General features: G+C 47.3%; 1 protein-coding gene across 2 annotated transcripts; it reads left to right on the top strand.

Annotated features, from left to right (window-relative positions):
* The first annotated feature begins 225 nt into the window (after nt 1–225).
* Nucleotides 226–14,432, top strand: pam (peptidylglycine alpha-amidating monooxygenase). 2 transcript variants are annotated; one of them, XM_053411150.1, is made up of 27 exons: nt 305–370; nt 822–1,021; nt 1,908–2,060; nt 2,132–2,264; nt 2,976–3,099; nt 3,604–3,661; nt 3,889–3,976; nt 4,116–4,207; nt 4,446–4,529; nt 4,835–4,883; nt 5,065–5,132; nt 5,466–5,546; nt 5,629–5,705; nt 5,972–6,075; nt 6,485–6,672; nt 6,773–6,832; nt 9,747–9,873; nt 10,163–10,279; nt 10,673–10,745; nt 10,867–11,077; nt 11,850–12,053; nt 12,287–12,402; nt 12,505–12,601; nt 13,054–13,104; nt 13,746–14,006; nt 14,089–14,148; nt 14,254–14,432. In XM_053411150.1, the coding sequence occupies exons 4-27, from the start codon at nt 2,167–2,169 to the stop codon at nt 14,430–14,432; spliced, it is 2,667 nt and encodes an 888-aa protein (XP_053267125.1). In that variant the 5' UTR covers nt 305–370; nt 822–1,021; nt 1,908–2,060; nt 2,132–2,166. The 2 variants fall into 2 exon arrangements, with proteins under 2 accessions (XP_053267124.1, XP_053267125.1); XM_053411149.1 differs by lacking the exon at nt 822–1,021 and having other exon boundaries at nt 226–370.
* Nucleotides 14,433–15,637: the final 1,205 nt, after the last annotated feature.

The raw sequence follows: 15,637 nt of genomic DNA, 5'->3' as shown, positions 1-15,637 counted from the left end.
TTGATAAAATAAGAAGATGTTTCATTTCCTGTTCCTCCAGCAGTAAAAGAGCTGAACTTCAGAAAGCACCAGTGAGCGGTGCGTGCACTCAGAATACACGCCTCTCACACAGGTAACGGTAAACAACGGTTTTATTCTCATTCGGTATTACATTGAGTATAAACAGAAATCACACTTCCAAGCATTTTAATAAATATTCGTGTTTTTGAGGAGCGGATATATGGGCGGTATAACCCTTTACTGTGAAAGCCGGAAGTGTGGATTTAGCAATCTGCTAGCGCCGTCTGTCTGACACACAGACAGTCAGAGACACACACACACACACAGACACACACAGACGGACACACGGACCTGCTGCTGCGGGGAACAGGTACAGCTTCTTCTCTTCTCAACCTTCACTGTAACTTTTCATATTAACATCAGCTTCACTTCCGACATTAGGAAACGAACGCAGCTCGGCTGTGACGTCGTGTTGAACCTGTCAACACGCAGCTAGCGGCAGCGCGTGAGGCTTCCGATGAGCAGGTTACACCGAGGCTACGTCACAGTTAGCTTCCTGCATGTTTACATGTTGTTTACATGTTGTTAACATGTCGTTCACATGTCGTGCGGCTGTTGGCTCTGCGTCAGGTGAAGATGATGATGATGATGATGATGAGGATGAGGCTCACTTCCTGTTGTGACATATGTGTTTGTGAAGTGTGTTTGTACGGAACCAAGATGAGAACACACTGACCACTGGTGAATGATTAATAGGGTTCGATTCCCCTGGAGCCTCCTGACCTGTGTGTGTGTGTGTGTGTTGTGTGTGTGTTGCTCAGATGAGACGTGTGATACGTGCTGTAGGCCATGAGAGGGACGAGCCTTGTTTCCATAGTTTCAACCATCATCTCCTCAGAGGGTTGTGATGTCACAGCTGCTCCTCCTCCTCCTCCTCCTCCTCCTCTCCCTCCTCTTCCTTGTTTTAACTGTTGAGCGATGAGTCACCATCTCAACATCTCCATGATTCTTGCTCTGTGAGGTAAAGAGGTTTGGTTTGTGGACTGTGACACGTTTGATTCCTCTGGTTCTATTAGATGTGTTTATGATGTTTGCGTCGATGTCATAACGAGCCATTAAAGATGAGTTATTTCTGGATCAGATAACAACAGACATGTCCACAGTGCTTGTCTGTGTTCATCTGTCTTATCAAGTCAAAGAGAGCAGAGGGACAGAAACGTGGAGTCGTCTTTATTTCCTCCACCAAGCAGATTGTTATTATTATTATTATTATTATTGCGTTTGTTTGTCAGCAGGATTACTCAAAATCCACAGATTTCCAGTGGAGATGGTGGAAGAATGAGACCTGTTTGTGTGTCTGTCCTGGTGTTTGTGTGTCTGTCCTGGTGTTTGTGTGTCTGTCCTGGTGTTTGTGTGTCTGTCCTGGTGTTTGTGTGTCTGTCCTGGTTTTTTTGTGTCTGTCCTGGTGTTTTTGTGTCTGTCCTGGTGTTTGTGTGTCTGTCCTGGTGTTTGTGTGTCTGTCCTGGTGTTTGTGTGTCTGTCCTGGTGTTTGTGTGTCTGTCCTGGTGTTTGTCCGGTTGTTAGTTTGTCAGCAGGATAACTACAGAGTGAGTTTGTATTATTTGAGCTTGTTCACGCAGCCAAGCCTCCATTATGTTGATCTGATGCTGATCTGTGAAGACGTGGATCCGGTTCTGACTGATTGTCGAGTGTTGTGCTGGATGGTTCTGATGAAGAGGGACCGGGGGGGGGGATTTATCACTGTATCTTCACATGGAGCCTCACCTATGATCACGAGCTCTGGGAAACAGAACGAGATCACGAGTAATAAAATGCGTTTACAGAAGCTGCTGTGTTCGACACAGTGTGTGTGTTGTGTCTCTTTTAACACACACACTTGTTGCCAGGTGTTTTCTCCTGACCGACTCTGGAACCATCTGAGCTGCTGGAAGGAATCGAGCGTGAGCAGCGAGCCGACATGTTAGAGGAGTGAGGTCGAGCAGGGACGTTACCTCCACCTCCCTCACATCCCTACTCCTCGACCTGAGCAGGGAACTCAGGTGTGATACCCTCGTGCTGTTCACCCCCCGCTCTGTGCTGCTCTCTCCTCTGACACTGCTCTACATTGCAGCTCAGGCAGCAGAGCACCCAGTGCTGACCACAGTGATGATGGGAGCCCCTGCCCTCTGTGCCGTGCTGCTAACGTTCATCTGTCACAGCCGCGGCCTGGAAGTACAACGCCCCCCCCGGTACTGGTCCAAAAGGTAAGATTCCATCCATTGAACACACCTGAGGTCATTAAATGTAGTTTTAGTAATTATTATGTTTTTTTTTTGTTTTTTTAATACTTTATTTACAATTTTCAGATACATAACAAAGTGTGGACAAGACATAATACAAATTCACAAACAAAAACAAAACATAGGGTAAAAACACACACCAAAAACAAACAACAACAAAAAAACAATCTGCCAGACGGATTACTCAATCACATATATGGTCTTTCGGGAATGTTCTCACAATATCCTTATTTAAAAGATAGGACCAGGCCAAACAAACAAGTGAACAGATCAATAAACTATATTGTAGCCAGGTAGGTCAGACTTGTTGTGGAGTTAAAGATATATGTCACTGGACCAAAGCAGGTCCCCATGTTCTCTCAAACCTTGTGTGTGTGTTGCCTTTGTGGTGACGCAGTTTGTCCATTTGAATAACAGAGAACATCTCGTTAGGCCAGTGTGAAGCAGGGTGGAGAAGTAGACTTCCAAGTCAGAAGAATACGTTTCTTTGCGACCACCATCCCGAGATGAAGAGCAGTTTGTGTCATAAGGAAGCTTAAGAGTTTAATTTTTATGTTTGATCGAAGTTATTTACATACCCAGTTTTATCTTTTCAGGTTCCAAACCAGTTTGTTAACAGTGACCTGTTACATTAGGTATGAATGACCCCCCCCTGTGCCTGTGTTCCTCTCCAAGGTCTCAGGAGAACATCCTGTCCGATCCCAGCGACTGTGCGTCCAGGACCAAGCAGCAGCCGGCGATAACCAACCCTCACAACTTCTCTGTGGACCTCCGGATGCCTGGTGTGATCCCGGCCCGGGTGAGTCTGACTCTGTGAGGCGTCCTGCTGAGGATCTGTGTCCTTCATGCTTTACTACAGAAGAGTCTGCGGTGTTGATGTCAGCTCACAGCTCTGTGTTAAGAAAGAAGCTTCACACAAACATTCCCCGTGTTTGTAGTCAATGAATATTTTCATTAGAGTTGTCACCATCCATCGATTCACTCAGATTTAATGTATTGATGCACAGAGGCGGGGACTGAGACACTGAACTCACACAAAGATTAGATCTTTATTTTCATGAGTCGAGATAAATGTAACTGACTGCGGATAATGAGTTTAAGATATTGTTTCATATCGATCTCACGGATCCAGACGTATGGAGGCAGATTTAAATCACCACCAGTTTTTATTTCCTCAGCAACAGCGTATGTTGTTCACCAGTCAGAATTACACACATATTCAAACTTAAATATATTTGTGTTTTTAAATATGAGTCTATGAAAACTAAGAATACAATAATCGTTTCATTCTTCCATGTTTCAGCCGGACACTTACCTGTGCATGGCGTTTCCTGTGCCAACTGGTCGAGATGCATATATTGGTGAGTGTGTCTTTGAAATGTTTCTATTGGATAGATGAACATACAGCATGTAGATGTATTCAAGCCAGAGGAGACGAGGAGCAGTGCTTCAACATCTCCTGTCGAGCAAAGCTCCATCAGAACTTCTCTGGACTCTGAAGGATCTAACACAACAGTCCAGTGGAGACAGAGACAGATGCAGGTCATTAACTATTCACTGTTTTAACCACAGTGCTTCTCTTCCTCAGTGGACTTCATCCCTCATGCCAGTATGGACACAGTCCATCACATGCTGCTGTTTGGCTGTCAGACTCCCGTCTCCAGCAGCAGCTACTGGTAATATCAGACTCCAGCTCCCAGCTCAGTGTCTACACGCTCTCATCACTGTAACAGCAGCAGGTGTTTGTGTTCTTCTGTGGTTCTCTGTGTTTTCATAAGCAGGTTGTAATCTGGTTTGTGTCCCTGCTCTGCTCAGGGACTGTGGCAGCGTCCAGGGCACGTGTGAGGACGAGGCCTCCATCATGTACGCCTGGGCTCGGAACGCCCCTCCGACCAAGTTACCCAAAGGTTGGTCTCTCGGGACAGCAGAACCGGGCTTCATGTGTTTGTTGTCTCATGTGATCTGTTAGTTCCCCTACGTGGGCGGAGTCTACCTATACTTGACTCTGATTGGGTTGAAGGCGGCGTCTGACGTGGGCGTGTTGTCAGTTGGGGGGTGGTGTTCCTTCTGTTTGAATGGAGGACATGAAAGTCGTAGTGAATTCTCTCTCTCATCTGTACTGATCTCTTCTCCCTGATTCCTCAGACGTTGGTTTTAAAGTTGGGCGGAGTTCAGGAATGTCTTACTTTGTGCTGCAGATCCATTACGGAGACGTCGCTGCTTTCAGGGGTGAGTTTCAAATGGAAGTTCAAGTTCTGACTTTGACCTTTCACAGAGGTGATTTTATGTATTTGTTTAAATCAAATTCAATAAAGTTCTGAGGAGATCCACTGTAAACTCACCAGTTTATTAGAAAGTCAATAAAACGTCATGAGCCTCGTACAAAACGATTCACCTGGACATCTGTTTGAGGATCTACTTTATTCATCTTTCATGTGACTTCATCCTGTTACGAAAGTCTCTCTAGCCAGAGATCTAGTTCCCTGATTATCACCTCAGACTGCAGGGACTTACAGTTTGTCTCTGTTCTGCAGACCATCATAGAGACTGCTCAGGACTCTCATTAAGAATGACGTCCAAGCCGTAAGTGTTTTATGGAAAGCATCAACTTTCTCCTGAATCCTGAATGAAAAGCTCTTACTGGCAGAAAGTGAATGTCTGTGGAGTTTGAATCAGAGCCGCTCGGTGTTTATCTGGTTTCCACTGAGCACCAGTATGAGTCTCTGCAGCCGGCTCTCCTCTGACTGGCTCTGTGTTCTCACAGGCAGCCGTTCATCGCAGGGATATACCTGCTCATGGCCGTGGACACCGTCATCCTGCCTGGAAAGAGAGGTGGGTTCCATTTGTTCCCACATTTAAATTTGCCATGGTCAAAGACAGATGCCAAACTTTGAAGTGGCAGCTGTCATATCTAACACATAACCTGCTTCAGTGCACTTGATGAATCCTCTTCTGTGGAACCTGAAACATCCTGTTAACAAGCTGCAGGAGTTCAGGAGCAGGTTCCATGTGATTGAGGGTTAGGGTTACTCACAGTGGGGAAAACAAAACACACACTGTCGACACTCTTTGACTTCACCTTCAGGAAACCACCAGTTCCTCCATCTTTATCTTTAATCTGCACATTTAAATGCTGCGGTCGTAACTTTGTATTTCCTTTGTTAGTGACCGATGCAGACGTGGCCTGTGACTACTCCTCATATCCCATCTACCCGTTTGCCTTCCGGACGCACACACATCGACTCGGTGAGTCCCAGCCGAGTCCCTTTCAGAGCAGCTCTATCTCTTCAGTGTCAGCTCCAGTATCAACCGGATGTTTCTGTTGCAGGTAAAGTGGTCAGCGGCTACAGGATCCGGAACGGGAAGTGGAGCCTGATTGGACGACAGTCCCCCCAGTTACCACAGGTACATTATCACGTCAGACGGCAGCTGATTGGTTAAAAGCACTTAACCATGGGTAACCATGTGATACCTCATTTCCTGTCTGCTTCTGTGTCACGTCATATAATTACCCACTGTTTGCTGTTGCCTGGGACCTTGTGCTAGCAGCTTTTATCTTAGCTTAGCGTAGGTTAGCACAGTGACTATAAACCAGGAAACAGCTGGCCAGGATCCATCCACCACCTCAGGCTCAGCAGCACAGGGATGTTGACTCTGTGATTTCTCTCCAGGCTTTTTACCAGGCCAACGCGGAGGTGGACGTGAAGTACGGTGACACCGTCGCTGCCAGATGTGTTTTCACTGGTGAGGGCAGAACCTCCAAAACCTACATCGGGTGAGTTCTGCTGGGAAAACACTTTGAAAACATTTGATGAGAATTCTGGGAAAACTCGATGCTTGTGAAAGAATAAAGTCAGATTTAATCCCCCCCAAAAAAAGACTATTTAATTTTTACTGTTGTTGAGAAAGAAAGATTGAGAATGATAGAGGTCACGTTAGATGTGAAGCTGCTCTCCTGAAAGTTCCACAGAATCCACTGAGCTCATTCCACCACCGAGGGATCACACAGGGGAGGAGTAGGGACTGGGACTTCCTGCCTCGGGGGGGAAACCTCCTGACTGAGGTAGTTCAGGGGGACGAGCAGCAGAGAGACATGAGTCCCAGGAGCCGGGGGGTTGAAGACCAGGAAGAACCAGCAGTAATCTGTAGATATGTATTTATGTACTTTTCTGTTCTCTATGCAGAGGCACCTCTGATGATGAGATGTGCAACTTCTACTTAATGTTCTACATGGAAAGCAAACATGCCATCCCCTACATGAGCTGCATGGAGACGGGCTCCAAGGAGCTGTTTCAACACATTCCAGCCGAGGCCAACGTTCCCATCGCCGTCGCTCCAGACCACTCAATGATGCATATGGGGAAATCAGCAGGTACGAGCGCTGACCCCTGACCCCTGACCCCTGACCCATCAAGCACTTCATCTAATGAAGCTTTTTACACACAACATGAATCTGTCCTTGTCTTATTCAGATGATCAAGATGACAGATCTGTGATGGATGCAAACCAAGCAGGGCAGACTCTGGATCAGGGTGAGTTCAACGATTACCAGGACTACTGGGTTTTACAACTACACTGGTATATAAGTCAATAAAATACTGTTGTGTTTTAGTATTTGCCGTCATAAATAATAGGAGACATAGTGGACGAGTATAAATTCTGTTGGATTCACTGATGCTGCTTGTGATTGTCAAGTTTTGGTGAAAAGCAAACCTAGTCATGGCAGAGATATAAGTTACAAGAGCCACAAGTAAGAATGTAGGGGCCAGGAAACCATGGCTTCAGATTCAGAGGACAAACTGCCCCATTGCATGCTGGGTGTTACGGTCAGATGAGGCAAACAGAGACACAACATCTGCAAGAAACTCACAGGATCACTGGGGAGCAACAAACCTGCTGGAACGTGTTGGACTAGAACATGGACACAACTACTCCTGTTACACAACGGACTTGTTTGTGAAACAGCACCTGTGTCCTGTTGTCCAGCAGGATCTGAACAAGGTCTCTCAAGATCTTGGAGCTGGAATTCAACAAGGACACTTCCAACAGGTCTTTCCAGGGTCCAAGGGTAGAGCATCCAAACATGGGGCTGGTTGCTTTCAAAGTCCAGACACTAGTCCTGCTCCAGCAACATCTCACTCACATCTGTGGGTTTCAAGACCCTTTCAAGGATCAACAGAGACGTCCTTCACTATGTCCATGGGTAATTTGAGAGGGCTCCGCTCAACCAACCTCTTTGCTCTGAAGATGGCTGGTCCGATCTTTATCACGGAGGATTCCTCAGCAGGCTTGGTGCTCTGCAGACAGATTCCACTCAGTCCACTGGGTGAGATGTCCTAACCAGCCCAGGAGGACAGAATCTGCAACACAACCGGTCTTTGACCCACTTGACCCTGCTGGGGTTTACTGTGAATTCTGAAGTGATCACTAGTTACATCAATCATGTTGAGTCCATGTGGCTGGAGGAGGAGGAGGAGGAGGAGGAGGAGGAAGAACATCTTGAATGCATCAGCTCTGCAGAGTCCTTTATGTCTCGCAGCAGCTACTGAAACACTAACAATAAACTGGTTAATGGACAAAAACCATATATTGTGCTTTATCTTTTCTACATCAGTGTCCTAACCAAATGCTTCACCAGGCTTCCTAACAACACCACAGCATTTGCTTTGTGTAGCCAGACTTTCCTCCTATTCCTTGTACTTTATTTCCGCTCTTCTCTGTCCTTCTCTGTCTGTCTGTGCAGGTGACCTCTATTCTCTTATGTCTAAGCTGCTAGGCCAGAGTAACGACATAGTTCAAGTTCATAAGTTCGACCCCAGCGAGATGCAGAGAGCCCAGGCGGAGCTGGTGGCTCAGATTGATAGCTTAATGCAAGAGAAAGGCCTGGGCTCTCCCGGGGCCACACTAGCCTTCCACACCCGGGAGGACCCTGTTCTGGTGAGGGACAGAGTCCACAGGTTCCACCAGCTTGAGGCCACGGCCAAGTCCCCGAGAAGCAAGCTGGTAGCTGGAGGACAAGGTGGGTCCTGGATGATGTGTTGTTGTTGTTGTTGTTGTCAGTGGTGCTGAACACATCCCTGTTTATCTTTGGACATCCCTTCATTTCCACATGCAAGGAAACCAAAGACGAATAGATTCATGGAAAAGTCATTTATTCATTTTTCTCTCTCGCTGTTTCATCCTTTGTTTCTTTATTTCTGTCGCCTCTCTGCTCGTCTGGTCTGGTTCAACCCCCCCCCGCAGCCCTGTGCTATTGAATGTCTGATAATCATTCATCTTCTCCCTGGAAACAGCGGAAACACATGTTTGCTCTGGCGTCAGTGCAGCGGCTTGATTGTTTAAATAAGGTTTCTTACAAACAGATTAATGTTGATCCTTGAAGTCCAGCGTTCTGAATGTCCTCCGGTAAGAGAGCAGGTTGTGGTTGATGGCTGTGGTTCCCTGCTCATAACCACAGTGTTTCATGAAGGTTCGAGTCCTGCCTTGTTTCCACCCGTGTTTACGAGCTAACACTTCCTGCAAGTCCTTGTGCGTTTGCACCAGAGCAGAAACCAGGTGGTAGTTATACAAGAGATCAAAACCTTGAGCACAGCACGTGTGAGTGGACGACTCCTCTGAGTTCACATAACGAACTAAGTCAAAGGTCCTGATAATCCAAAAAGAAGAGGCAAGAAGAAATCAAGTCCATGAACCTGCTGCTACAAACCTGGATAAACCTGGATTCATGAAGATTGTCTCCACAAACGACCAGAAGAGGAGAGGAGGTCTCCAGAAGAAGAAGGAAATGCTCTCTACGTCCAGAAAGGAGACACAGTCAGAGAGGAACTTAGAGAAACCACTTCCTCACACGGTGGTCAACCCTCTTCCGGCTGATGAGTCCATCTCTTCTTCCACTTTTCAGTTGGTAAAAGTCATCTCAACCCACGTGATGCTGGTGAAGGACCTGGATCATCGGCTGAATCCCCTCACGGTGTTTTGATGCAATCTGATTCATGATATAATAAATATGATGATCACATGAAGACTGTGTTAATATTTCACAGGTAAAACACAGTGGATTCATGGAGGCTCTTTGAAGATTTGTATTTGTGTATTGTATCTCACTTTCTGGGTCTGGAATTGCCTGCATCCTGTGTAGTGACCAGCAGGGGGCGACTCCACTGGTAGTTTCTATAGAAAGTGACTCTTCTTCTCTCTTTATAACGTCAGTGAACATTCAGGAGTTTCTGTCTCAGTCTCTAGTTTCAAGTCTTCTTCAAACAGCTGATGTTCATTTAGTGAACAGGGGGGGGGAATACCACAGAGTGACTGACAGCTAGTACCGTCCAATGGGTGTAGGTGGGCGTGTCCCCGAGCTCTCAGTCAGAATCTACAGTAATGCACCAGTTTTTGTGTTGTGTGTTCACGTTAACTCACTGAAACGTGTGTGTGTCTGTGTGTGTGTAGATCATCTGGAGCTTGTGTCGCCATGGCCTCAAAGTTCCCTGCAGCTCGGTCAGGTGTCGGGACTCGCCCTGGACTCAGACTCTAATCTGGTCATCTTCCACAGAGGGGACCACCACTGGGGGGCAGAGTGAGTCCTCTGTCTGTCCATTAAACAGAATAACCTTTTGTGTGTATTTAATATTTGTGGCTCATCTCCACATTGTTTCTCCAGCTCAGCGGCCATTTGTACAGACGTTAGCAGTTTGCTAGAACCAAATTAATAAACCAGTTAAAATCTCTTTCTTATTGTTTAACTTTTCTCCCTCGTTGGTTTTTCTTGCCTCCTTCTGTTTATCTGCGGCCTCCAGAGTCAGTGGACTACAGAGCAGGAAGCTCTGTAACGAATGTTCTCACACATGTTCTCCCTTCTTCTTCAGCTCCTTCAACAGCCAGGCCAGATACCAGCAGAGGGCTCTGGGTCCCATCCAGCAGTCCACCATCTTGGTTGTGGATCCAGGCAAAGGCAACATCCTGAAGGCTTCAGGCAGAAACATGTCAGTCACTCTTCTTGTCTTTGTGATGAGTGTTGCACTAACTTCACGTGAACGTCCCTAACAAAGTGAACATCTAACTAGCATGGGGCTCAGAGAGGTTCAACCACAAAGTGTGATTCATAATGCTGAAGACAAACTGACCGGCTGGAAACCATAACCTCTCTGTCAGTTGATCATAGACCACAGAAATAAAGCTTATTCCTCTGTGGACCTACGTTAAGAGAAGTCATATTTTAAAGTTTTACAGCTCTGCCAACCTTTGGTCCAATTAACCAATCACAGGGAGGAGAGACACATCGGCACAAAGATCCCCAGAGATGAGCCTCTGTTGTGTCTTTGGTACATCGTGCTCTGAGTGATAACCCATAATGATGCATCTGTGTGATTTTGCAGGTTCTATATGCCTCATGGAATAACGACAGACAAAGAGAATAACTACTGGGTCACTGACGTGGCTCTTCATCAGGTGAGATTCTCCAGCCTCCTCTTGAACAAAGAATCTATAAATAATTCTTCAACTCTATCAAATGCTCAGTTTAGAGTTCCTGACTGAGGTTTAATAAACACTGGTTCTCTGTGCTCATCAGGTGCTGAAGGTGAGCGGAGATGGCGGAGACAGAACGTTGCTGACGATAGGAGAAGCCTTCATACCAGGAAGTGACAGCAGCCACTTGTGTCAGCCCACTGACGTCGCTGTGGACACGCACACAGGAAACATCTTCGTGTCTGACGGATACTGTAACTCCAGGATCCTGAAGTTCTCCGCTGACGGCAAATACCTGTCTGAGTGGGGTGCAGGTAGAAACACACTCCTTCTCAAAGCTGCTTCTAGACACAAACTGAGGTCTGCACGTGTTCCTGACGTGTTCCTCACATGTTCCTGACATGTTCCTCACGTGTTCTTCATGTGTTCCTCACGTGTTCCTGACATGTTCCTCACGTGTTCCTGACGTGTTCCTCACATGTTCCTGACATGTTCCTCACGTGTTCTTCATGTGTTCCTCACGTGTTCCTGACATGTTCCTCACGTGTTCCTGACATGTTCCTCACGTGTTTCTCACGTGCTCCTCACGTGTACCTCACATGTTCCTCACGTGCTCCTGACGTGTTCCTCACACGTTCCTCATGTGTTCCTGACGTGTTCCTCACATGTTCCTCACATGCTCCTCACGTGTACCTCACATGTTCCTCACGTGCTCCTGACGTGTTCCTCACATGTTCCTCATGTGTTCCTGACGTGTTCCTCACATGTTCCTCACATGTTCCTCACGTGTTCCTGACATGTTCCTGACATGTTCCTCACGTGTTCCTCACGTGTTCCTCACGTGTTCCTCACGTGTTCCTCACATGTTCCTCACATGTTCCTGTTTGAACGAGTCAGACCCAACAACCTGCTGCTGCTTCACAAACACAAACTACACAACATGTCTGAAAACAGCTGAAGACGACAACAGGAGATTTATTTTTGAGACTGAAAAGTGTCCGTGTTGTGTTGTGTTGTCTTCTCTGATAATTTGTGATGAGTCCTTGGAACCTGCTCCTCTTCAGCTGTGTTGTTTCCTGTGTGAAGGTTCTTCTGACAGGAGGAGGCGTGTGGCCTTCAAGGTTCCTCACAGCCTGGTGTTCCTCCCTGACCGGCGGGAGGTGTGTGTTGCTGACAGAGAGAACGGGCGGATCCAGTGCTTCATCGCGGAAACAGGAGAGTTCGTTAAAGAAATAAAGAAGGAGGAGTTCGGGGGGGAAGTGTTTGCCATCAGCTACAGTCCTGCAGGAGGTGAGTTTGAACCGGTCGATGCTCTGCTCTGCTTCGTGGATTAAACATCTTCTCACATGAAACTTTGCATCATTTTCCTTTTCATTCCCTCTTTCTGTCTGAATTCAAGATTAACGGGTCGATGCAGCGATTCGATAAATGGACCTCAGATTATTCATCATAGTTTGGTTCTACTTTAACCCTGTGTGTGTGTGTGTGTGTGTCTGTGTGTGTGTGTGTGTGTGTGTGTGTAGATGGCTTGATCTTTGCAGTAAATGGACAGTCTCCGTATCGCTCGGCTCCACTCAGAGGTTTTGTCATAAATTATTCAACCAAGGATATTCTGGACACGTTCAGCCCTAAGACAGAGGTACACACACACACACACACACACACACACACATACACACATACACACACACATGTGTCACACTCGACTTTTGGATTAAACTTAGTTTTTCTTCTTCTGCAGGAGTTCATGATGCCTCATGACATCGTTGAGACACGGGACGGAAGCGTGTTTGTTGGAGACGCAGGAAGTAAATCAGTCTTCAAGTTCACCAGCGAGAGTAAGTTCAGCTTCATCCTCCATCCCTCCATCCCTTCATCCATTCCTCCATTCCTCCCTTCATCCCTTCATCCCTCCATCCATCCATCCCTCCATCCATCCATCCATCCATCCCTCCATCCATCCCTCCATCCATCTTCATTGTCCTCTGATGGGCTGGGGTTGTGGACCTCCCTCTCCTCAGCCATGTTTTCCTGGTTGATCCCGAGGTGTTTCCCGGGCCTGATGGGATATGTAGTCCTTCCAGCAGGTTCTGGGTCTCCTCCCAGAGGGGGCGTGCCCAGTACACTAAAGGTGTCCAGGAGGATCCTGACTTGATGCCCAATCCAGCCCCACTGTCCCGTGTGGACGTGAAGCAGCAGCGGATCTACTCTGTCTTTTAGTCCAAGAATGATCTCATCACTTCAAACATTGTTCGTTTGCTGAATAATAAAATAATTCTTCATTTTCCAGAGTTCCACCGCTCTGTGAAGAAAGCTGGCATCGAGGTTCAGGAGCTCGAAGGTGAGTGTTGAACTCTGAGGCTGCAGATGATTCCTGTTCGAAGCTGGTGAACAACTACGATCACATGTAGTTGTTCACTTGTGTCTTTAAACAGCAAGTGTGTCTCCGGCCTGAGAGCAGGGACGTCCCCCTCTGTGTCCTGTCCCCCCGTCCGTCCAATCTCGTGAACACGATATCTCAAGAACTTTTTGAGGGAATTTCTTCAAATTTGGTAAAAACATTGGAACTGATTTAGATTTGGGAGGTCAAAGGTCAGGCTGACCTCACATGTAACTGAACAGGGTTGGGGAGACAAACGTTGTTATATTCCAGAACTACATTTGTGGGAAACGTGTAGCCGTGACGACCGGCTGTCATCATATATGAGAGGATGATGAGGTCATCTGTTTATCTCTGATCACTTCTCTCTTCACACTTCACACATCTACACACAAACGTCTCTGTGGTCGTTTCACACCCAGTTCACAGTCGGAGGTCAAATCTCTAAGTAAGACGAGTGCAGTGATCTGTAGTGTTCTCACGTCTGCTTTCTGAAAAGTTCCTTTCATCCAGAGAGAAACAGACCAAGCTGTGGTTGTGTGTCTGCACTGGGACACCAACACAACTGAGACCATGTTAACCAGAGCTTTCCTCTGCTGTAGAGATGGAGACGTTTGTTCAGACGAAGCTGAGACCTGAACCCAACACGCTGAAGACGGCGCTCGTCAAGGAGAAGCAAACCCTCGCTCAGCAGCCTCAAGTGCAGAAAGAGACGGAGGAGGAGGAGGAGGAGGAGAAGAAGAAGAGTGTGGTGAAGACAAAGAGAGGAGAGGGGGTTCTCCCTGCCGTCCTCACCACGCTGCTGCTCGTCCCGCTGCTGCTCGTCATATCCACCGGAGTCTTCATCTGCTGGAGGAGAAACCGTACGTATGAGACAAGTGAGGAGACGTTGAGATGTTCAATCTGCTCTTGATGTTTGTTCTTCATCTCACTGAACGTCTCCAGATCCCGGGGATGTGAAGGGGGAACCCAGCTCCGTGGGAGGGATCCTGGGGAGAATACGAGGTAGGACAGTCCTGAGGTTTGTTGAGTTGGATTGAATCAAAGTCCAGAACCAGCACGGGGCCGAGGAGCTGCTGTGAACACGTGTCCCTCCCTGTGTCTCCGTAGGGAAAGCCGTCGGCAGTCTGAATCTGGGGAACTTCTTTGCGTCTCATAAAGGTTACAGCCGTCAGGGCTTCGACCAGCTGAGCACCGAGGGCAGCGACCAGGAGCGGAACGGAGAGGACAGCAGCGACTCGGAGAACGAGGAGTACTCCGCCCTGCCGCCGCCCGGGGCCGCGTCCTAGACCCCCCGCCCCCCCGCCGCCCGGGACCTCCTCCTAGACCCCCCGCCCCCCCGCCGCCTGGGACCGCGTCCTAGACGCCCCCCCGCCGCACGCCCACCTTCTGCTTACCAGATGTCTGTTATTCATCAAGTGTAACTGTTGTGTTAGCTGCCAATCTTATTGTTTATATATTTAAATCTATATACTGTAAATACAGATACTTTGACATGATTGAGATTATTTAATATAATTTATCTGTGATCTCGATGAAGTTCACACGTCAAATGTTTTTTTCTTTTCCCCAAATCAAACACGCAGAAGTTGAAATGATGAGAACAATCAGATTCAGCCTTAAAACCACCGATGGAATCATTTGGTCTTTTATTCGAGCAGTTAAACGAGAAGTGTAGTTTTTTGGAAACGGTGCAAACTGATCTGAGTTCACCGCCGGCGCCTGTTAGGAAACCATAGGGTCTCTGTTCCCATGTGACACTGACCAGCACCAGCAGCGTCTACCTGTCACTCAGGTACTTCAGGATTCTAGTTGGTGAGTCGACAACAGGCGTCTGGATCTGACCCATTCAATCAACACCATGTTATTGAGCAGCAGCGCCCCCTGCAGCCACATGTGGTTCACTGAAACATGATCCTCTGCTTCCTGAACCTGAAGAGCTGCAGCTGGAACAAATCCACCAAACTGTTCAGAATCCTTCATGTTTTAAAGTTTCCAGAGAACAGACGCTCAGGGAGTGAAGGAGGAGACGTTCTCCTGTTCACACTCACACATCACACTCACTTCACCCAAGCTGCTGGTTCAGTGTTATTCCTGCAGGGGGCGCTCACAGTCTGAGGTCACTGTTGATTTCTCAGAGTTTGAGTCAGAACTGGACTCATTTCAGTTTGTGATCATTTAAACAGGATCAGATCCAGAACTGAGAGGAGACACAGGAACAGAACCTCCACACTTCTCCTCCCTGTAGTGACGCCACACTCAGCCTCATCTCAGACGCCTTCTGGGTCCATGGATTTCATCCGTAACATTTCATTTGTCATTTTTGTGCCTTTTCACATCCATATTTTGCCTTTTTTCAGCACCTGCCATTACAAACGTGTCGTGGGCTTAAAAGCTGCTGCTAGTCGAGAGGGGGGGGGGGGGGGGGGGGGAGATTCTGATACCGATATATCACCTTAAACATATAATTATGTTCTTATCAAATAATTACGAT

The sequence above is a fragment of the Pleuronectes platessa genome, chromosome 19, assembly GCF_947347685.1.
Source record: "Pleuronectes platessa chromosome 19, fPlePla1.1, whole genome shotgun sequence".
Taxonomy (NCBI): Eukaryota; Metazoa; Chordata; class Actinopteri; order Pleuronectiformes; family Pleuronectidae; genus Pleuronectes; species Pleuronectes platessa.
The sequence above is the reverse complement of the archived record's forward strand: the minus strand, read 5'-3'. Positions and strand labels throughout refer to the sequence as shown.

Excerpts from the sequence above, each read along its gene's own strand:
- pam (XM_053411149.1), top strand. The coding sequence starts at position 2,167 with ATGATGGGAGCCCCTGCCCTCTGTGCCGTGCTGCTAACGTTCATCTGT. Across the intron at positions 4,530-4,834 it reads AGACGTCGCTGCTTTCAGGG|ACCATCATAGAGACTGCTCA; the intron begins GTGAGTTTCAAA and ends TCTGTTCTGCAG. Across the intron at positions 6,673-6,772 it reads GCATATGGGGAAATCAGCAG|ATGATCAAGATGACAGATCT; the intron begins GTACGAGCGCTG and ends TGTCTTATTCAG.